The sequence below is a fragment of the Diuraphis noxia genome, unplaced genomic scaffold (genome assembly GCF_037042655.1).
Source record: "Diuraphis noxia isolate RWA-SAM2 unplaced genomic scaffold, SU_Dnox_SAM2 contig0004, whole genome shotgun sequence".
Lineage (NCBI taxonomy): Eukaryota > Metazoa > Arthropoda > Insecta > Hemiptera > Aphididae > Diuraphis > Diuraphis noxia.
In genome coordinates this window covers 40,506,347-40,531,929 of record NW_028301714.1, presented here as the reverse complement: position 1 = coordinate 40,531,929, position 25,583 = coordinate 40,506,347, and the positions used below count along the sequence as shown (strand labels likewise).

Below are 25,583 nucleotides of genomic sequence, written 5' to 3'. Positions count from 1 at the left end.
TTATTAATTTGGTATACAGTTTTTATGTTTTTCATATTTTATATTTATTATTGTAATTGTTTTCTAATTAAATGTATTATTTTGAAAGTTTTTTCAATTAAGTGACGTTAGTGTTCAATGCATAAATTGCAATATAAAATAGTTAGATACTACAATTATAAACGAGTTAGAAGACATGTTATAATAATGTATACAATTATTAGTACAATGTTTTAGTTATGTCAGATCAATAATTTAATATAAATATGTTATTCGAATAATTGTTCGTTAGTGTCTATTGAGTGATTTACCATAGTTATTTAATTGATTTAATTCTAACTTATCGGGTTCAGAAAAGTTTTATCTTTTGTGCATTTTCGTTGGAGGTATATTAAACCAGTTACATAAAATGTGGATAAAGTTTTCTAAACTGTTATAACCTCGACGAATATGTCCATTGAGTTTTTCGTGAATTTTGGTCATTCCAGCTGTACTTAGATCTAGCGTATACAGTTATCGATTATTTAATTCATACTCATTAAAATTTATTTGTCGGTTACACAATATTTATTATTGATTAGCCAAACTAAAAATTTGGATGGTAAAAATGAAAATATTCATTTTAATACTAAAGTTAAAGTGATCTTAGCATAGATATTCAGCCCTTAAAATTTTTTATTTTTAAATTAATTTCCATTGTACTTTACTGTTACAATTTATTTTCCGATTAAAGAAAACATTCGTAAAAAAAATATTAAGTAGGTTGTAGGTTCTAATCAAAAGCGTATAATATTTAAAAATTTAAATAACCCTAATAAATTTATAAAAGATCATATTCAATAATAACCGTATTTTTTAAAAAGTAAATCTTACCATAACAAAAAAAAAAAAAAACTACAATCTTGTCATTATAGGAATAATGCATAAACATTTGGGAAAAATTGTGGTTATTATTATGTTTTAACAGTTGAGGTGTATAAATATGTTATTAAAAAACAGTAAAAATAATACTATTGACGTATATGTTCAAAAATTACTGCTCTCGCCATCAATTTCGCGCGTTTTGTCAACGATAAAATGATTATTGCTTGGGATGGGTTTTTCACAAGATTTTCTATGGCCAAGATTTTTTAAAAATTAAGACCAGTGACTTACCTACTAATATTTACGATATATTTGCTTTACAGGGGGACGGATTGCAACTAGACATTGGCGTGGACCCTAGCCAAGATGAATCTGGTGTGATAATTATGAACTCCGCCATGGCCAACCGGTTCGTGCGGCAGAGTGATTACGGGCATGAAAATGGCGTAGACCACAGGGTGCAGCTTAAAGGCATTCGCGTGGACTGCGGCGCCGCGTCTTCGAACGGTATCATAGCCGTGGAAATCGAATTCTTGGAACCGTTTTACGGCGTGATCTACAGCAAAGGTCGACATGACGACCCCAAATGCATGTGAGTGTACAATGGTTCTTCATGGATGGCTGAAAGCTTTATAACGTTGATCCTATATAAAAAATTTAAACCAATATTTATACATGATCTCGGTCTTATTATGGATTATGAAACTTTATATAATTCGTAATATTTTCAAATTGTAATAATATACATGGTTTCAAAAGTATTCATCTGATTAAATTTTATTTTTTTTTTATTTTAAAAATGAAGATAAAGGGTGACATAAAGTAAAATATATTCTTAAAATAGTCAAATCTTAATTAAATTGGTTACAAATGTTCAATGTGGCGCCCGACATACCTACATCTTTAGGGTATCCAAATTTCTCCCAAACGTTGCTAATCATATCTGGTATCTCGGCATTGATAGCATATTTGATTCTAATTTTAAACTTTTCCATATTTATAGTTAATGGTGGTATATGCACTTTACATTTTATGTAGCCCATAAAAAAATCACACACTGTGAAGTCAGGGGAACGTGGTGGCCAGGGATGAATTTCCAAATCGCCGTTTCTTTTACGCTCAATCCACCGCTGATGGATTGCACCGTACCTAGTTCACTAATCATTAATTTTCCAAATTTATCAACTAGATAACTTAAAATACACTTGTTTATTTTACTTTTCCATTCATACATTAGTTGTTAACCTGCAACTAACCGTTATCGAACTCTATCAGTTCGTAAATAGACGACGATTTTTGAAATACCATGTAATTTTAATGTCATAATTTTAGTTTTATTGATGTATATTTTTTAATTTATCCGCCTTTATTGTATACACCTAATAAAATAAAATAAACTAATTTTTCTAATTTATACGCAATAATAACCAAATATAAAATAATTAACAGAATGTAAATTCTATTATATTAGTCATTGATTTTTAAGGAAATTAATGTTCTTTCTACAGTCTTATAACATGTAATTAAATTTTCCATCGTTTATTGACGTATAATAGTTTTTATAATTATTCAATAAATGTTATCGTATATAAAGATTAAACTCCTTGTATGTGACACAACTTTAAATTAAAGTAGTTATACTTTCTACTATTTGTCATTTATCAAGATAAATATTATTAATATGTTTTCGAAATAATTCTCAATTGATGTTAAATATAATAAATTATAAACCAATGTATAAAATCCCTTCACAATATTATATATAACATTATAATAGACAATATAAATTATGAATAATTCACATAAACACTTGCGTATTCAAAAAATTCTGTAACTTTGGATCGGGTGTAATTTATATTAAACTTTATATTTGATGGTATTTTTATCATTATAGTTTTAAATTCGTGTTTATTTTTATTACACAAGTCACTATCACACAAAAATATATTTTTTTAAGGTTTCAAATAATACATTATACGTAAACTCGTAGTTGGTTTGTGGAAATGACAAATTTTACTCTGTATAATAATGTTATATCCTATTGGATACACAACTAGAAAAATTCTCTAAAGATTTCAGTATGATATAATTTAAAATCACTATTTTATTTTATATTGTTAAATATAGAAGATAAACCCATTGAACATATATACATATTAAACATATTATATAGTTACACATTAATCGTGCAATTTATTATATAATAATACAATTAATAGCTAGACAGTAACTTATAGGCATAGAAGAAACGAAGGGTCAAGATTGGCATTTGACATCATACGAGTAAAAGGTTCATTTTGAAAAATACATTAAAGTGCTTGAGTCCTATCCGCAGGAAAAACATAATTGTTTTAACAAACATTTAATTATTCGAAAATCCATACAAAAAATTAAATGAATCATTAATATGATCCAACACTTAAGCATATTAGACACGTGTTAATAATTGTCTACATAGCTTTTCGTGTATATGGGATCAAGTATAATATATTATATGCAAACAGTCCAGTCCCCATGATGACAAAAAAAAGCTACTCGTGTATATAAATATGTTTAATCTAATATTTATGACAACAATTTAGACAATATTAATAATGTCTTATAATAAGTTTATTATTTAATATAACAACTACATGCATGATAATACGTCAAATATGAAGGTGTATAAATGTTTTAACTTAAATATAATCATTGAACATTTCAGCGATTGCTAATTTATTTATAAGGTATAATTAATACTTGAATTAATATTTTAAATTAAAATTATATTTAAGTGTTGAAGAAAAACTGCACTTACTAAACTTTATAATTAGTATCATGAAAAACACAAATCATAATTAAGTTAAATGAAGGATGGTTTATGGATACATTATAGCAATTATACATAGATTAAAATGAAAATAATAATGAGAACATTTGGTTTGTAGATTTGTGCAGAGCAATTCAGGAAAGAATTCATATCAGTTCCAGATACCAATAGAAGATTGTCGTCCTCCTGTAGATGACGGCTGTTCAACAAGCGAAGACGGTGGTGGTTGTGACTTAAGCTCTATTGAAAATACAATAATTATACAGACAGACACTACAATTCAGGTAAGCTATTCCGTATCATAATTTCAATACAAGCAGAATAAATAAAAATTGCTTAAAAAGTTAGTACCTTGTAGTTAAATACAATTGTATGTTCCTTTGAATAATGTTTAAAGTTATTCTTTAATTATTAGGAAGAATGGGACTTAGCACGAAAAGTCTCTTGCCCTTCAGAAACAAAACCAGGTACAGGTAAACGAGTACGTTTCAAGCCTATAGTAGTTGATATGTTGGAAGTGGTATCTGTTCCATCTGGGAATGAAGGTACACTACAATGCTGGATGGATATTCAAAGAGGTCAATATCCAAATGTAAGTTCTTTATATTAAAAAGATTGAAAAAAAAGATACAAATTTTAATAGGAATGTACATTTGTCATAGACATCACCAGTTGACAAAATAATAAAAATTGGTGAAACACTTTCATTAATTGTATACGTTAAAAGTACTGACGAAGCATACGATGTAAGAGTAAGAGAATGTTGGGCATATGATAATGATAATTATGAATCATCAACAACTACAAGCATACAGTTGACTGATTCATCAGGATGTCCAAAGTAATTAATTAGATAAAAATACGCAACATAAAGTACAGAAATCTAAATAATAAAAAACATAAATTATAAATATTTTAAACGAATTAACTATAAAAACTATGAAAGGTTTAAATAATACCTTAAAGCATTTTTTAGGAGAAAAAAATTAATATCCCAGTGGAAAAAAACTCAAACTATTGATCAAAGTGGTATAACGACTATTGGATATACAAATGTAACTGCGTTCAAATTCCCTGATAAACACCAAGTGTACCTTACCTGCAACGTTGAAGTAACTGTCAAATATTTCTGATTACTGTTCAAATAATCATGTGATAAAATATTAATTATGTTTCAGTTATGCTTGGGGAGTTGCCCGGAAGAAAGATGTCAATCACCTTTACCAAGCAATCCAACTGCTCCCGTTCCCTCACAGACAACTCCATCGCCATTATGCTATCCAGGATCTACCGATCCCAGATGTCCAAAACCTTCATCACAACCAACATACTACCCTTCATCATCTACGCCAGCTCCACCGGTATGTTATCCTGGTTCAAATGATCCCAGATGTCCAAAACCAACGTCTCCACCAACTTCCTACCCCTCAACACCAGCACCACCAATCTGTTACCTTGGATCAAATGACCCGAGATGTCCGAAACCAACATTACCACCAACTACTCCAGCACCAGTCTGTTACCCAGGATCAAATGACCCAAGATGCCCTAAGCCATCACCACCACCAACATACTACCCATCTCCATCCACACCAGCACCACCAGTGTGTTACCCAGGATCAAATGACCCAAGATGTCCTAAGCCAACACCTCCACCTACTACTCCAGCACCAGTTTGCTACCCAGGATCAAGTGATCCCAGATGTCCAAAACCAACTTTGCCTCCAACTACTCCAGCACCAGTCTGTTACCCAGGATCTAATGACCCAAGATGTCCTAAGCCATCACCAACACCAACATACTACCCATCTCCATCCACACCAGCACCACCAGTGTGTTACCCAGGATCAAATGACCCAAGATGTCCCAAGCCATCACCACCACCAACATACTACCCATCTCCATCCACACCAGCACCACCAGTCTGTTACCCAGGATCAAATGACCCAAGATGTCCCAAGCCATCACCACCACCAACATACTACCCATCTCCATCCACACCAGCACCACCAGTGTGTTACCCAGGATCAAATGACCCAAGATGTCCTAAGCCAACACCTCCACCTACTACTCCAGCACCAGTTTGCTACCCAGGATCAAGTGATCCCAGATGTCCAAAACCAACTTTGCCTCCAACTACTCCAGCACCAGTCTGTTACCCAGGATCTAATGACCCAAGATGTCCTAAGCCAACACCTCCGCCTACTACTCCAGCACCAGCTTGCTACCCAGGATCAAGTGATCCCAGATGTCCAAAACCAACACCTCCACCAACTACTCCAGCACCAGTTTGCTACCCAGGATCAAGTGATCCCAGATGTCCAAAACCAACTTTGCCTCCAACTACTCCAGCACCAGTCTGTTACCCAGGATCTAATGACCCAAGATGTCCTAAACCATCACCACCACCAACATACTACCCATCTCCATCCACACCAGCACCACCAGTGTGTTACCCAGGATCAAATGACCCAAGATGTCCCAAGCCATCACCACCACCAACATACTACCCATCTCCATCCACACCAGCACCACCAGTGTGTTACCCAGGATCAAATGACCCAAGATGTCCTAAGCCAACACCTCCACCTACTACTCCAGCACCAGCTTGCTACCCAGGATCAAGTGATCCCAGATGTCCAAAACCAACACCTTCTCCCACTACTCCAGCACCAGTTTGCTACCCAGGATCAAGTGATCCCAGATGTCCAAAACCAACTTTGCCTCCAACTACTCCAGCACCAGTCTGTTACCCAGGATCTAATGACCCAAGATGTCCTAAGCCATCACCACCACCAACATACTACCCATCTTCATCCACACCAGCACCACCAGTGTGTTACCCAGGATCAAATGACCCAAGATGTCCCAAGCCATCACCACCACCAACATACTACCCATCTTCATCCACACCAGCACCACCAGTGTGTTACCCAGGATCAAATGACCCAAGATGCCCTAAGCCATCACCACCACCAACATACTACCCATCTCCATCCACACCAGCACCACCAGTGTGTTACCCAGGATCAAATGACCCAAGATGTCCTAAGCCTACACCTCCACCTACTACTCCAGCACCAGTTTGCTACCCAGGATCAAGCGATCCCAGATGTCCGAAAACAACACCTCCACCAACTACTCCAGCACCAGTCTGTTACCCAGGATCAAATGACACAAGATGCCCTAAGCCTTCACCACCACCAACATACTATCCATCTCCATCCACACCAGCACCACCAGTGTGTTACCCAGGATCAAATGACCCAAGATGCCCCAAACCAACGACTCCTCCAAATACTTATTTACCTCCATCTACACAAAACCCACTTGTATGCTACCCAGGATCAAGCGATCCCAGATGTCCGAAACCAACAACTCCACCAACTACTCCAGCACCAGTCTGTTACCCAGGGTCAAATGACCCAAGATGCCCTAAGCCATCACCACCACCAACATACTACCCATCTCCATCCACACCAACACCACCAGTATGTTATCCAGGATCAAATGACCCGAGATGTCCTAAGCCAACACCTCCACCTACTACTCCAGCACCAGTTTGCTACCCAGGATCAAGTGATCCCAGATGTCCAAACCCAACACCTCCACCCACTACTCCAGCACCAGTCTGTTACCCAGGATCTAATGACCCAAGATGTCCTAAGCCATCACCACCACCAACATACTACCCATCTCCATCCACACCAGCATCACCAGTCTGTTACCCAGGATCAAATGACCCAAGATGCCCTAAGCCATCACCACCACCCACTACTCCAACACCAGTTTGCTACCCAGGATCAAGTGATCCCAGATGTCCAAAACCAACTTTGCCTCCAACTACTCCAGCACCAATCTGTTACCCAGGATCAAATGACCCAAGATGCCCTAAGCCAACACAAACACCAACATACTACCCATCTCCATCCACACCAGCACCTCCAGTATGTTACCCAGGATCTAATGACCCAAGATGTCCTAAGCCAACACCTCCACCCACTACTCCAGCACCAGTTTGCTACCCAGGATCAAGTGATCCCAGATGTCCAAAACCAACACCTCCACCAACCACTCCAGCCCCAGTTTGCTACCCAGGATCTACCGATCCTAGATGTCCAAAACCAACTTTGCCTCCAACTACTCCAGCACCAGTCTGTTACCCAGGATCAAATGACCCAAGATGCCCGAAGCCATCATCACCACCAACATACTACCCATCTCCATCCACACCAGCCCCACCAGTGTGTTACCCAGGATCTAATGACCCAAGATGTCCTAAGCCAACACCAACACCAACATACTACCCATCTCCATCCACACCAGCACCTCCAGTATGTTACCCAGGATCTAATGACCCAAGATGTCCTAAGCCAACACCTCCACCCACTACTCCAGCACCAGTTTGCTACCCAGGATCAAGTGATCCCAGATGTCCAAAACCAACACCTCCACCAACCACTCCAGCCCCAGTTTGCTACCCAGGATCTACCGATCCTAGATGTCCAAAACCAACTTTGCCTCCAACTACTCCAGCACCAGTCTGTTACCCAGGATCAAATGACCCAAGATGCCCGAAGCCATCATCACCACCAACATACTACCCATCTCCATCCACACCAGCCCCACCAGTGTGTTACCCAGGATCTAATGACCCAAGATGTCCTAAGCCAACACCAACACCAACATACTACCCATCTCCATCCACACCAGCACCTCCAGTATGTTACCCAGGATCTAATGACCCAAGATGTCCGAAACCAACATTACCACCAACTACTCCAGCTCCAGTTTGCTACCCTGGATCAAATGACCCAAGATGTCCAAAACCAACACCTCCACCCACTACTCCAGCACCAGTTTGCTACCCAGGTTCTACTGATCCCAGATGTCCTAAACCAATATCGCCTCCAACTACTCCAGCACCAGTCTGTTACCCAGGATCTAATGACCCAAGATGTCCTAAGCCATCACCACCACCAACATACTACCCATCTTCATCTACTCCAGCTCCACCAGTCTGTTATCCTGGATCAACTGATCCAAGATGTCCACAAATTACACCCGTTCAAACACCATTTGTTTGTGTATGCAATAATTCAACTCCTAAACCTATTCCACCACCGTTATGTTATCCCGGTTCCACTGATCCACGTTGTCCTACTCAAGAATCATTGGTATGTTATCCTGGATCCCCAGATCCAAGGTGTCCGCAATTTCCTTCTTCAACTCAATATCCACCAACCTACCTACCACCTTTGGAATCGATAAATGAACAAGAAAGTAATAAATTCATACAAGAAGTGACTACCCAGTACCCATCGTATATATCTACAGATGATAGTTTTGGTGGTCAGCAACAATTAGATCTATTTAATAAAGGTAAATTTGACATTTATTTCTTGCATCATTAGCTAACTCTTTAATTAGTATCCAAATCATTTAAATATTTATCATTTTTTGATTTATATATCTTCATATGTATAGTAATATTTTGGTTTTTTACAGCTTTAAATGGTTTTAATATTCAAAGGAGAGATGTAGAGTCTGGTATTCGTCATTTGAAATTGGAGTTGAAAAATGAAATTGGAAATGAAAATTTAGATGCATTAGACAGCTTAGAAGATGACGTTTTACGTGAATTACAAAATCAACCCGAATCTCAAAAGAAACGTTAAACTTAAATGTTAATTTGAAATTTAATTATTAGTTTGTAAAGCCATTTTGATTTTTAAATTAGCCAATCAAATGTATGCCTTATTTAAATTGCTCAAGAGTTTTTGTAATTAAGATTGTTACCGATAATCGTTACCACTTATCATTATATAATTATGTTTAATGTTTTAACTTCATATACTTTATATATACATTTTTATGATTTTTTTTTATTAAATGTATTTTGATATTTACTACTGATAATTTATTTATTTTTTATCCCATGAATTAAGTATTGTAGTTGTTTTCATTTATTTTATATTAATATAATCCTTAATATTATGCCCTTTGCTCTGTTTATAAATTTAACATATTTTAATCGAATTCATAATATTCTATTACTTTCCCTGACATTTTTTTTTGTCTTATAATTTTTGTTGTTCGTTATCGAAAATGTGTTTATCTAATTTTTTATATTAACAGTGATTCACAATACTTAAGTTCACTAATCAAAGATTACAGAAATTTGAGTTTTTAAATAAATAATTATCAACAAATAATAAAAATTTATTGTTATTGTTAATAACCGCACTATGTTATACGGACAGTGGTATCATAAAATGAACCATAATACCTTCAACTACCGTAAATTGTTTTAGTGTAATGATGAAAACGTTACCGTAGTAACCAAAATCTGAACGATTGGACCACGAGAACGGTGACGGCGCTGGTGGCGACTTCCATTATGAGGTACAAGTCCCCAGTACCGAACGAATACACCGGCTCGAAACAACCGTCTGCTGAAGTTAAAATTTATCCCATTACGTAAAGTGCGTTCAGTTATAAAACGTAATTTTTAATTGTAGGTCTATCCTTTTAAAGAAGACGTTGCGTCATAACAGTATGTTCACACATTTAGGTAATTTATGTTGTTAATTTTTCAAACTATTTTGGACTATGAGAAAAAAATAAAGAAAATAATGTTCACATTCGTCAACGTAAGTTATTTTTTAATTACTTACCTAAACAATATTAATGATGAGTCTTTTATTTTATGCAAATAATAATTCATATATTTTGCACTATCGGTAATCGATATTTCATAATTATAAAATATTTGTATTATTCTAATAAAAACAAAATCATATGTTAAACACATAATATTATTAATGTAATATAAAATATTAAGGGTTTGACATATTGCTGGTGTTAAATTATTGATTTGATATTTTAATAATAATGTTGAATACCTCCATATTATCAATTTTTGTTTTGTTTAAATACAACCATTAAATACGAGTGTCTTATTTAGGCGTTTTGTCGGCTAATACAAATATTGAAATACATGACAGTAAAAAATAATCGAATGTTTCTAGTTTTCGTAAGCTTATGACGTGATAAATGACATATTATCTTATATTTTTTATATGAGTATGAAAGTTTTTGGATGTGAAATGTTTGCCTATTTAATATTGTGTACCTACTACAATTACTCTATATTTGTGACAACGACAAACTAGAAAATTCGAAAAGCATGTCATGTGGATAATTTAATATGGAATAGGTCAGGATTGAAGTTAATTATGTATATTGTATAATGTATGGAAAGGTTTTTAAAAAAAAACTCAATATATAACGCATTTTAATAGTTATTTTAAACTTATTATACGTTTATCGGAGAATTGATAAATATATTCAAATTGTTTCTCACTTACTTATTGGGCTGTATCGTATTTTTGATGACCGATTTTGTACGATATTTTTAATAATGACTTTATTTTCCTTAACAAATTTGAAATTACTTATATTAAGTAGATATACTTTAATGAAAAAAGCTTTAAATAAAACGAAAATGGAAGGCCTGATTAACATGAAAAGTAATTTGATATATTTGCTGAAAATAGATAATTTATCAATGAATTGTTACACTAAACCCCACTGTACGTACCTAACCAAATAATGTCCAATACCACCGGTTGTGGTTGATATCGATTTTCCCATGTTGATCAGTTATGGTCTGTTCTAAATAACAAAAAAATATATATATACTTACTATAATATTTTTTAAACAAATACATGGTTATCTTTATGTTATCTCGGAGTTAAAACCAAAATAAACAATTGTAAATAGCATAAGCACAAAAAGGGTTTATTAATTTGTTGTTCTTTATTAATTTATATGTATAAATGTATAATTATTTTTTTTTTTAGCTAGAAAATTGTAAAATAATATTTACAATAAGTACAAGTGATTAAATTTAGATAGAAAATATAAAATAATACATATTATAAAGTAACAAATAATAACTTATATTACAATTACAATTATTTACATCAGTGTGGACAGGGGTCTTGAATGAAGAGACCATCCATTGATGGTACCTAAATTTGAATGCATGTAAAAAAAAATTGTGGCTATATATTTCTTTTATTTTTCAACTGCTTTTGTAAAAATATATTATGAGCCTTGTATTAAATTCTCAAATTTTAGAATTAAAAAAAAAAAAACTTTATTAATTTCTATCTTAAATAATTTGAACATTGCCGTAATTTTTATGTATTTAGTCAAAATTTGAACTGTAAATGCCTATAAAAAAAAATTGTGACTACATATTTCTTTTATTTTTCAACTGCAATAATTGTAAAAATATGTTAGGAGACTAGTATTAAATTTTCAAATCTTAAATATAAAAAGAAAAACTTTTATGAATTTCTATCTAAGATAATTTGAAAATTGCCGTAATTTTTACGTATTAAGTCAATATTTGAACTTCAAATGCTAATAAAAAAAAATTGAGCCAATTTATTTTTATTATTTTTTAATTACTATAAGAATAACTTATGAGGAGCTTTGTATTAAATTTTCAAGTATTTTGATAGGGCCAAAAAAAATTGTCTATAAATATCTCAAAAAAAGTCAAAATATTTTGAAAATTAAATCATGTAAAGAAAATGCTAATCTAAATAACTTGTGAAATTTTAATGTATCTACGACTTATACTTTTTGAATAATTACAAATAATATTTAAATTCGTTTGACTCGTTTGAGGATAAATCGTTATCGTTACGCTATTTTGTAAAAATTTAAAATTCAAACGCACTTAAAATTTTTCCTTTAATGACGCTTCGAGTTTTCTCTATAGCTACTTGAAGGAAAATGTACGTAAAACTTAGTGTTGTATTTTTAATCTTTAGTTATAAACACAAAAGATTTTATGATTTAACTCAAAAAAAGTCGAAAATTTGTGAAAATTAAACTGTATATAGATAACACTAACATAAACATTTGGTGAAATTTCAAGTATTTACAGTGATTAGTTTTTGAATTACAACTAGGTATATAAAAAAATAGATTTGTTCGAAAACTGGTTTTGCGTAAAAATTCCCGTTTTCTGTCATTTTTTTTTTTGTTTTTCTCGATTTTTTTGAAAACTGTTGGAAAATGTTTACTTTTGACCTGTATAATGCACCAAGGATATTCACTTTTACATCGGAAACCACCCCCAAAGTTTGAAATCGAAGCATTATTTCGACTAGTTATGCTTTACACAGACACAAAAACAAAAACAAAAAAATACACACATCATTGTAAAATCAATATATTCATCACTTCGTTCAGAATCTAATATGGTTATTTTATTATTTATAACACGTATGTCAGTACTTTCGTGATTCATTAAATACTCGAATAGAGATTAGTTTGGAATTGTACAAAAAGAAAACTTCTAACCAATTTAAAATACTTATTATCTCCAACTATATATTATTATTTAACAAAACAATTCGTGGGCGTGAGCAAGTAGTGACAGAAAATAATATGTAATTCATTTCAGTCGTATCAATTAGTAATATGTACTTATATATTATATGAGGGATGACGTTATGTTTTAATGATTCAATAAATCTGAGGTCATGGTGGTTTTTTTGTTGACGCTGAGAGGCTGAGAAGTAAAATGCATCTAAAATGGATACCTATTCTTGACAGAATTAATATTTCATAAGGTCATTGATTTACTGTAATCAATCATTACTTTATAACATATTATGCTCGTACACTCTCTATTTATTGCTAAATACGTCTATAGAATTTGCCCTTGTATTTCGTAAGGGTACTTTGGGTAAATTTAAATATAATATATAGAGAAGCATATTATCACGAAAATAGTGGCAAACAGTTTATTATAATATGAATATCTGATTAAATTTTAATTCATAATTTAGGCATCAATAGATGCAAAGGAAAAAAATTGTTAGCAACTACTCAGTAGAAATACTAACGTTTAAAAAATGTCTCACGTTTAAATTGGAAATCGAACGAGTGTTCATGAATGACAAATAAATAATTTTTTTTTAATTTATAAAAACTAGAGTTCATATGTGAGTAATATATATATATATATATATATATCCCTATCTAAACGGGATTTGCACTCAATTTATTAGGCAAAATCGTTAAATTATGGTTTTTTTAGGGTCTATAATAAAATATTTACTTAACAACAATATTTTATGTCATTATTTTTAAATATTTTTATGTAAGAATTTTTCGTGCAGAATAAAATGCTCAGAGAGCAACTTGTTTCGTAGGTGGCAACTTTATGAATCTAGATATAATATTCTAAATTATAGTACTTTGAATAAGTTTTTTTTTTTGGTCTTCTACATAGTATTTCTCTTAACGTAAAGAATATTATACTGCATATTATAATTAAGTGAATAATTTAAAAAAAAATTTATGGAAAATACAAAATATGTACAGGCCTGGGGCTGAATAAATAGCTCCGCTGCTTAAAATAGTTTTTATTTTCAAATGTGCTATGATGAATTTTGTTCAACTTTTCACTTATTATACTTATGTTTGGATTTAATAAATAAGTATATAACGTCAAACAAACTATAATTGTGTATTATAAATATTATTTACAGTCTAAGCTATACAATTATAATTTAAATTAAATTAAAAACATAATTTACAATATATAGAATAAAATTATGAATGTAAATAATAATTGAATAGTTATAATTCAAACGCAAATGAAACCATCATTATAGTATTATGATATGAATTAAATTGATATTAAATATAGAATAAATAGCTTAAATATAAAATTTAATTAAAATTTAATTATATTTCAATTTAATATTTGCCAATGAAACCTAAACCATAATTAATTAAAGTTGACAAAAGATTCTCTTATATGACCCACAATGTTGTAAGAAAAATAGTATTACAATAATAATCAACCACATTTTCACAATTTTTGTGATGAAGCATTTTGCACAACAAGTACCTATAGCTAAACTAATTTCTATAGATGCTTAAATCATTCTCGCCTATATATATATTTCAAACCACGCAAAAACAACACTAACAGGTGACACAGCTTGGAGTATAAAGATGTGTTGGCGCCATGATCCTTTATAAATTAACTAATCAAAAATTATTCTTCATAATTTTAGAATTTTAGAAGAGAAGGTTGTGCCATTAGGTGGTGTCTCTTTCTGTTCTTATTCTGTAAAGTACTCTTGTATATTATATTTATGTTTTTGTGTTACTCTTATCGAATTATTTGATCTAATCTTATGATTACTGATTTGGCATATTCAGTTAAAAAAATCTAAATAACTTTAAATTAAATTAAGTAGGTATTAATTTTTAGATTCAGAGTGGGGCGGTGAATGTATTGATTATGCATACATTTATGAATGTATCGCGTTTTAGGACAGTAAATGATTAAATTACATCATTATATTGTAATCGCTTTGCTATAATTATTTTATAATAAAAAGCAAATTAAAAAAAAAAAAAATATGATTACATTTTTCTCAACATCGTATTTTCTAGTGGAAATGTCAATTTAGTTGGCGATTTAAATAATTTATAATTTTTTTTCAAAAGTGTCAGCAAATATTAACAAACAATAAGAAAATACTGAGATTTTTACTCTAAACCAGTTTTCGAAAAAATTGATTTTATGAAATCTACCTATAATTTAAAGTATTATAATTTTTATTTTTTTAGTTATTATAGTTAAAAAAAAACTATAAAATGTTCAATTTCTATACCTAAGTATAATACAATTTTATAACAAGTATTCTTATAAATAATTCATACTGTCATCAAAAATATATCACTATAGTTATTTTTTACAGACATTTTAAGTTCTTATTTTGACGAAATTAAATATTAAAATTAAGAATAACGGTTTTAATTATTTTTTAATTGGTAATTTAAAGATATTGTTTGTGGGTATATGCCACTTTTAGAGTATATCATTATATTTCATATATACAATTACATTAAATATTTTCAAATGCAATTTTTTTGTCACAAATAAATTTAATCTACGAGTGCCAAATAGTAAAATGAATTAATTTAATCACAATAATTTCATCAAATTAATGTAATTAATAATAATTAATATTACAGTATAATGGACTTTTTTCACTCAGAAACAATTTTCGTTTACAAACATTTTATATCAATGAATTTAAATTAAACACATCCATTACATTGACTCTCTAGACTGCTAATGTACAACAAAGGGTTATCACTTAACTATTTATTTTTATTTTTTTATTTAACTTATAAACAATGTAACTTTTTACGAGCTACTTAGTTTAAAAAAAAAAAAAAAATGTTTAGCCTTGGATTTTAGCAACCAACGAGATCAATTCAAAACATATACTTAATATTTGATAATGCTTATAAATAATATTTATTATTATATTATATGTATATAATGTAATAACGTAGGTGATAATAATAAAAAAATTCTTGTGTTGCTAAAATAATATGATAGTTTTATTATTTAATACATTTTAATTATTATGTTATAGTTATTATATGTCTAAAATACTTACCTAAAATAATAAAATAGAGACGACTATAAAATTTTATTATTTCTACGTACAAAATTCTTAAAAATGAATGTTGTTTTTATTATCAGTGATAAGAGTATGAATTCTTATTACTGATAACATCATATCAAATTATTATAATATATTAGGGAGATATAATATTTATATTTATTTTTTACATATATATATATATACATATTATGATTAAACTAAAACAAAAGTCACACAGTTTATATTCTGAACATTAGTTTATTAAATGTGTTAGTAAGTTATAAATGGTGAATAAGTAGGTAATAATAAGTACGCATAACGTTTCCCACAGAGATTTGAGTTAAAAGCGGATTCGCACATATTTTTTGATGAGATTAGAAATGTGAGCATTAAAGTGTCAATTTTTTTTTTTAAGCTATTGTTAATGTTTTTTAAATAAATATGTTGTTATGACAATAATTCATAATCAGTATTTTGGTGCCCAGTAGATATGGTTAATATCATTAATTACTACGCATATACACAATTTTTAAAAGAATCATAAAAAAAATATACATCTGTGTTCTTTGCTCGTGTTTTACTCTATTGTAAAAGCCAGTGTTATGTTCATGGGTAGTCATTGATATAAACTTCGTATTATTTCATTTGTATTTAAAATAGTTTTTAACTGAGTATTTTACATTTCATATTATATAAGATTTATTCTAAATAAGCATATTTTTTTTTTTTTGGTTTTAGATACAATTTACAATAACAAAATAAATTCTTTATTACTTGGATACTATTTAAAACTAATCATAAAACAAATTTTATTCTATTTGTGTGATGAGTAACTGATTAGCAAATTATTAACTTTAAAATGATAAAAATAAACATCTATATTAATTACCCAATGAAAATAACTTCTACGTGATTAACAAATATATTTTCAGACGGCTGTACTCATCTAATAATAACGAATTTTACATTGGATAATTATTGAGTATGAATTAAATATAATTTGAAAATATAGTTAGTACATAATAATATTATACTATTATAATATGGTATAACATCATTATCACTTCGATATTATGTATAATACATTGTTTATCATTGTTTACATACATTATAATATTAGGTAAATATATAGTTTTAATTCACAAGTATTCGGTGGTGCTAGGGTAGGGTGGTTAAATCGGGGCAATATGGATATAGCTGCGCTGTGTAGAAAACACTGTATTATGTATAATATACAATATTATAAAACGTTGTTTACACGTTACGTGCACCGGCTCTGGACTTCGACGATTGAACGAAAATGCGATACAACGAGATTAGTTTTACTATACATAAATGACGGGGGCGGGTCGTGGAGTAGAGAATTCGATTAATACCGTCATACACACACAAGCGTGCGCCCGCGAACAGATACACAAGTATGTATGTATATTGTACAGCTATATTTTGTAAAGCTGTAATATGTTTTGTGATGTGAGGGAGTGCGAGCGGGCATCGGACTTAATTGGTTCAGATCAATTGGATGAGAGAAATAGGAATACGTATGTCGTATTTATTATGTTTATGTATATATTTTGTTTGATATATTATAAACCTCTGGTCACCCAGGACGATTTTTAAAAATCGAAGTCGTACAGTAAGCTGTATTGATGTATGTCGTATATATTTTTTTTTATTAAGAACTTTCAGCATAAAACTATTATGGATCAAATAACGTATATTATAATGTTCATTGTATATGGACGAGAATACGAGATTTTGAATAGTAATGATCTATAATGGCGTTGACCAAACCTTAACATAAATAACTTAATATTTTTTGTTCATATCTTATGATTATTCCCTATATCTTATATTGTGGAAATTTAAAACTCTTAGGTTATTGATCATTTTAGATAATTACATTATCTATTCCATTCCTATGAATTCTTAAGTAGATTCATTCATCTTTCTATATAAATATGATTAGTCTATTTTAATGCATATTACATTAATGTAATATATCACATACCTCGTTTTTAAGTATAAACGGTAATATTATCAGTTTTTTTTTAATATCCACTTTTAATTTAAATTTAATATTACTTAACCCTTTTTAAATCCCATAATAATGAAAAAAGCTGAAAATTAAAAACAAAATTATTTTAAATTAATTTACGACTAAACGAAAACATATTTAATGTATTCATAATCCCAAATTTTTATCTATTTAATATTTTTTTTCCATACTATATGTTCCAAAAGTCGAGAATACTGGTTTCTGTTATCTATACATTATCCTGACCTAGTTTTTAAAACTTTATAATATTATAATATTGTATATTGAACGGCGTATCGTATAGGCAATATAGGGACATTATGATATTTAACGATATTAATATATTGACTTGACTTCATTATTTGTTTGGCGTTATTTTCCATAAATAATGATACATGAACGAATAATTTCACATCATAAAATGATGTAATTTTATCTCAAATATTTAATATTATAATTATTTATTTTGTTTTTATTGTTAAATGTAATATTATTACTTTTAAGATCTAGAAATAAAAAACTTGAGCTTAAGAGCATAATGTTCTAATTGATTACTATTTTGTTTTGGAAAATTAAAATTGCTATGACAACTACTCGGCGTTATTAAGAAAGACAATACTATTAAGTAAATTTCAATTAAGGTGACGAATTCAACCTATTTTTTAAAATAAATTATTTCTAAATAATTATAATCGTATGATAAAATTCAAGTATCATACGGCTACAAATCGCAATATATATATTTTTTATTTTATAGCACCTGATAATAATTTTAAATGATTAGTATAGTAAATATCGTTACTTAAGTTATATATTTAAAAATAATGAATGTAAAAACTATATGTTAATAATTACTCGGTGACGGTTAATGATATACTGTTTATCATATATATATTATATTCACATTTTCGTAGTACGTTTTGTTGGCTCGAGATAACCCATATCGTATATGCGAGCATTTAATGAAACTTTCACAATATTACTATTGTGGTTGTATTTATATGTTTTGTTATTCGTAAACGCAATAACGTAATTCAATTTTAATGAAATCTTCAGGTTTATTTTTTTTCATTCAGCGTTTTAAGAAGTTAGTTATATTAAATTTTATAGACAATACAATTACGTGCGTTTGTTTTTTACAAACTGAGCGCTTCAGGAAATGTGGTACGATTTAAATGCCGTTTAGAATTCGGTGCATAAAAAATGAATTGTAGATTAATGGTTGCAACTTTAGAGTATTTTATTGTCAAGAGGAAAATTAATAATTGTCAACAAGTATTGCATAGAATACCTTCATCCTTATTCGTATTTAACCTTTTGGAAGCATTAAACAAAATATATTTCATTATTTGATATTATACAAGTATACAAAAATACAAATTCATTCACTATATTTTCATTGTTATTATTATATACTGTGCTCTGGGACTAAATTCCAATATTTAATAATAAGTACGTACAAAAACAATAAGGCGTGTAAGCTGAACTTACTGTTTGCACCTAATGTAAATATATATATATATATTATACATAGAATACCGTATACTTAAAAATATGTATACGTAGATATTTATTATATATTTGTATTCAATACCACTTATATTATACAATAAGCATATTATATTGTTTTATATTTTTAGTACAGTTGTTTGTGATTTATAAAAATAAATAATATTTAAATACCTCGCCAAAATATCATATGAAGGCAGAAGGTGCACTAGGCATAAATAGTTTTTAGTAAGGCATAATATAATATTATGCATATAAATACATGATTTTATATTCTATATAGTATTTATGATAGTTAATGTTAATGAAAGTGCTCTCAATAATGTTTAAATTAATTTATCGTATTTAAAGTAAAAATATTCAAGTACATTAGAAAACATTAAAATACATTAATATTATGCTTTAATATATAGGTACCTATATATTATATCAAATTTGAAAAATAAATAAATATACAATTCTCATTATAGTTATAACATTTTTCTCGTAAATATAATACATGTATTATATTTTATACAACTGGATCAAATATACTTAAGAAAAATATTAAAGTACCAAAAATTGTTAAGTATAAAATAAATAACATATATTTCTTTTTTTTTAAAGAACATATTTCTAAAAATCAGATTAACAATTTGTCTAAGTACTTTGAATTAAAAAAAAAAAAATTATCAGATTAAGATTTCATTTTTTGTAAAAAAAATTTCAGTGGAGAAAATAGAAATAAAAAATGTTATAGGTATTATCCATGCAGTTCAAGTATCTGTAAATTATATAGTATATATAAATAATAAAACAATTTCAAATATTGATTAGCATTTAGCACAAATGTTACTTCTATTATTAAGTCTTCCTGTTACACTCTCTAGAGTTAGGAGTGTAACAACTATAACTTGTGATTAGTTAATGAACATTATAATCATATATTCTTAAACTTTTATCGTAAAAATGACGCTAAAATTAATTAAATTTTATTAAAGAAATTAGAAACATGTATCGTTAGTTTAAACGTAATTTTTTTGATAAATTTAATATTAATTAATTAATTTAAAGCATATATATAAAAAAAAAAAAAACATTAACATTGCATCAGTTATGTATTGTTAAAAAATAAAAACATATTATATTATTATTTTATCTTTATAATGTACTTAAGTAATGAGGGCGTAATTTTACCTAATGGACATGCTTTTACTGAGGATATTGAATATAATAAGCAATTATATAAAAGCCAATGATTTGGTTAAACCATTTTAAACAAATATTTAAAAAATATTCCAGGACACTCGGTATTAAGTATAGAATTGTGAAACGTTGATATAGTATTCAAAGATAATAACGATCCAGTCAATGTATATTTATCATTTTTTTCTTTAATTTGTAGACCAAATAAATAACAATTATACTGCTCACACTTTTAGGTGAACTGTAGAATATCGAAAATAACTACTGAATGTATTATTGTACATATTGGTCGAATGATGAATGTAGGAAACATGAAAATAGAAAGGTTTTCTTGAAATCCGTTCGGTACCGTAAAATATCATTACGTGACCAGGGAATTCTGAGTCATACGACCTCCTATCCAATTTCGCGTTGAAACTTGACTGCTACTACTAGAACGACGTGTTTAAGTGAAAAGCATTTATTTCAACCTTGTTAAATTTACACTGAAACGCAAATGGAATTTTTGAAGTATATCAACGGCCACTATGATGGACATTCCTACATATTCATACGGCTGACGTTACATGTAGAGTTTGGTCGGGTTTTTGAGAGAAAATATAACAAGATGTGTAGCCGTGTAGGTACCTTACTTACCATATAATAGCATTGCAACACTAAGTTCCTTTTTCCAGGTTGCACTTGTTTAATTGTTATTTTATTTCGATCGTTTTTTCATGGACCATAATTTAAGAATAACATATGGAATTATATACATCATAATACCTTTGAATTTAGAGATTATAAAAAAAAAAAAAATAAAAAAAAAATTACTCTATCCAGAATTATGGTACAATTTGTTGCTTTTTTTACGCGCTATAATGCGGTAGAATACTGAGAAAGACTGAAAAATATACTACGAATTAACTATTGCGTTATTTTTTCTTATTTATAAAATTCGACTTGATGTTTGCTGCGTACTAACTCCAAACTCTCTATCATGAACGCAGTTAAAGAGTAAAAACTAATTTCGAGAGATGATTAAAGTTCTTTGAACGTTTAAAGCGCAAATTATGCACATCAGAATGGTTAGTTCGAAAGAAAATCTTAGGGTATTGTCATAAATGACTGTTTGTCATGTGAAACGTGATAAAATTAACTATACTTGCAGCAAATAACTTTTTTGGTCAATGTTTGATGATTCTGGGATTTACCCTCTCCCACCACCCACTTGTAAATCTTTTTTTTTTCATTTTATTCGAGGGTGTGTTTAGAATCCCACGGCTTGAGGCCTATCTTATATTTTTTAGTATATAATTTGATGTAAAATAATCACTTTAACAGACCAAACGTTGACTCTTGTATAGTTGTTTTATTGATTTATGTTAATACAAACCACATAATTAACTGGTTTCAAAGCACTGAATATTCGAAACAACAGGACTGATAAATAGTAATAACTCATGTGGTATCACCTGTATTAGCTAATACGCGATGAACCAACTATATGCCTCACTTTAGTTCACTCTAACTTTGTGACTTTCTCTAGAATAAATTCAGAATAGCGCTTGCAACTTATTTAGGTACTATGGTGTGCGTTTGTCTTTTCTACGTCCGTTTCCTAAAATTGGAAATTACTATTAGAACCTATGACCGTAGCGCTATTCAGCATGAAATAAACTTCATTGACTATAGGTCTGTGTGTCTGAGGACTGTTTCAATATACATGCAGGTATGAACAAAGAAGGCTTGAAATAACAGTATTCAACTCAGGTTTTCAGGTCGGAAACACTTTCATTAAATTAAAACAAACACATATAGAACACTCAATAAATCCAGATTTCCTAGCCCGTACTACGATCGCCGTTTCACACGTACAATCGCCGATTCACTCAGCCACAACGGGACTGCCCGCGTCCGTGTGTCTGGCGACATTATATAGGAAATATTTTTGTCACCTCAGCTTCACTGATCTATGTTAATAATTTACAATTAAAATTACATATATATATATATATATATATATTTTGTATGATACGGAATGACGATTATCTGCTCGGTAATCATGAAGGAAAAAAATTGTTTTAGTCACTTGAGTGTTACGCGTGAGTCTACCTATATTGATTTTCCGAATCGTAAAAATAAAAATATTTGGTATACTGCTGGTGTAAATATTCAAAAATTGTTAAAAATATATTATAATCGATAGATTTCATATTTGTACAATAATTATTTTAGTAACATTGACATGAAAGATTTTTTGATTTGAATTTAATATATATACATTATACAATAAATAATTTGTAAGAAACGGAATAGAGGAACATTTGTTAGAAAAAAATGGAATCAACCATATAAGTTTGACTAATACTACGTCACTACGATATTAGATCATTTATCAGTACAATACAGTGAGTGGAAACATATAGCAGGACATAAGAATATTAACATTGATGTTCTGCCTCATACATGGTCGTTTTAAAAATGTATCAGCATTCTACATTTATTTGTAAAATTATTATGTGAACGTATACATATATTTAAAAATACATTCAGTATCCTCTGTTCGAGTTTATAACATAAATAGGTACCTAATGTTACTGTATACATAGTCACTGAACTGAATAAATAAAAATTTCGATATATATTGCTTATAATCTTATGATTTAATTTAAATTAAATTAAATGTGCTAAAAATTTTATTTTTACAAATTATTTATTTTATACAAGGAAACCTATTATTTTTTTTTTTAATTTTTGGGCAAAATTTTTATCGAGTTGGTATTTATCTTTGTTTAAATTCTCCAATATAATATTATTGTCTATATAGCTATAATGTATACAATACATGACAATATTACTTATGATATGTTTGTTGTGTACTTATCAAAATATAATAGTGAACACCTAATAAACCTAAATTCCATTGTATCGAACATTTAATTTAAATTTCTAGGCCTCTTTCAAGTCCCATCATTGGTTAATCCTCTCAATTTTCCTCTACTATATTTGCCTTTAGACATACAGCTATCATAGGGTTTCTTTAGAAAAGTACTCATACTTTCTACCTCAGCTTCTACATCCTTTCTGGTTATGGAGTCTTCGGTAGATGTTAAAAACTCTTGGAGCATTGTCGGATTATATTTTCTTCAGGCCCATCTTTCCCCATGACCGTAGTGACTTGGTTCTGCCTGGCCCAACATAACACAAAAAGTTATATATTTGTGCAGGCTACCTGTATAGTGCCTAAAACTTTACAATCTAGGACTGTATGACTAATTTCCTCCGAAACAAAAGTTACGTCGATATGTGACTGCGCCAACCTACCATCTCTGTATAATCACACGAACGTTGGTCTGTCACCGTTATTGCACATCGTTGAGAAAAGACGTAAGATCCACTAATGCCTGCCCTCTCATATCTTCTTAGGAGAACCTTTATCAGATTTCATTATATAATAATATTGAAAATAATTTTCTCTTTACAAAACTCATGGCCTATATTATAATTATATTCGATTTCATTTAGAAATATAAAATAATTAGTATACAATATAATATATTAACTATAATAAATATTGTGATATACTATTATAACTCAAATGTAACATATCTATAACCACACCAGTAACAACTGTAATTATCATAATTAATGGCCATAGAAGCCGGGTTCTCGAGATTAATAAATGAAAAATTAAATCTATAAGATTGCATCAATATCTATAATATTATTTATTCAAATTTAAGAGTAAAAGAATATGTTAAAAACATTTCTTATAATCGAATTATTTAAAAATTAAGAGTCCATATCTTGAATATTTTACGTTTGGCATGTTCCACGAAGATTTAAATGATTTAATAATTGCAATTATTACCGTACGTTGAAATAACGGTTATAATTTTTATTATAATTAATTAGTTTGGTTGTAGTATTTGTTAATATGACAATTATTCAATTAAAAAGTTAATTATTTCATAATTATTATACTATATAATTTTGAACTTGTGGATATTTTGCGTTACGCAAAAATGTTTATTTTCATTTAAAATAATATTTGTAAAATAATTATTGGACTACACTAATAAGCAAAGGAGAAGGAGAAGTATTAATCATTATCAGATAGATATATAATTTCATGTTTCTTAATTTAATGAAAATACAATTATACCAAACATTGACAAGAAAATCAACATTGAAATTTTTTACATTAGTTATTTATAATAATAACTCAACAAGTTAATTTTTAACTAAGTTTTATTTTATTCTTCTAACAATTAATAAAAATTATGGTATGGGACAATTCGATTAATTAAAAATATCGTTGTTATAAAAAAAACCGGTGGAGTTATTACAAATTATTTGTAAACACTCGCGGAACTTGTCGTAAATTTTACCTAAAATGGATTTCAGGCACGTGACAAAAATAATGTTCACCCTTTTTTTTATTTCCCACTCTTATATTATAATACTTTGTCTGATAACTTATACAAGCGTGTGTTTTATTCGCGAATTTAATAATTTCGAAACGTGAACTACATAATGACACGTCTTTTTGCGCGTGACTCAAAAGCAACGGTGTTATACACATATAGGTTTTAGCTACTTAATGTATACTATGGCTCTATAAATAATTTGTACATGCATAATAATATATTTACTGGTGAAAGCAATTCGAGTGCGTAAGTATACTATCATTATTATAGATGAGCCTCG

General features: G+C 29.5%; 2 protein-coding genes across 6 annotated transcripts in view; both read left to right on the top strand.

Moving 5' to 3' along the window:
- LOC149056045 (uncharacterized) overlaps positions 1-9,561 on the top strand; it is a 31,536-nt gene extending 21,975 nt beyond the window's left edge. The window contains exons 3-9 of the mRNA XM_089227876.1: positions 1,167-1,435; positions 3,771-3,936; positions 4,068-4,244; positions 4,315-4,493; positions 4,629-4,764; positions 4,831-9,034; positions 9,161-9,561. Of these exons, the coding sequence (XP_089084002.1) occupies positions 1,167-1,435; positions 3,771-3,936; positions 4,068-4,244; positions 4,315-4,493; positions 4,629-4,764; positions 4,831-9,034; positions 9,161-9,330 (5,301 nt within the window). The 3' untranslated portion in view covers positions 9,331-9,561. The remainder of the gene's footprint in view (positions 1-1,166; positions 1,436-3,770; positions 3,937-4,067; positions 4,245-4,314; positions 4,494-4,628; positions 4,765-4,830; positions 9,035-9,160) is intronic.
- Positions 9,562-9,701: 140 nt separating this feature from the next.
- Positions 9,702-25,583, top strand: part of LOC107163488 (potassium voltage-gated channel protein Shaw-like) — a 198,981-nt gene continuing 183,099 nt past the window's right edge. For all 5 annotated transcript variants that reach the window (XM_089227879.1, XM_089227883.1, XM_089227884.1 and 2 more), the window contains exon 1: positions 9,702-10,305. The gene's annotated coding sequence lies outside the window, so the exon portion shown is untranslated. The remainder of the gene's footprint in view (positions 10,306-25,583) is intronic.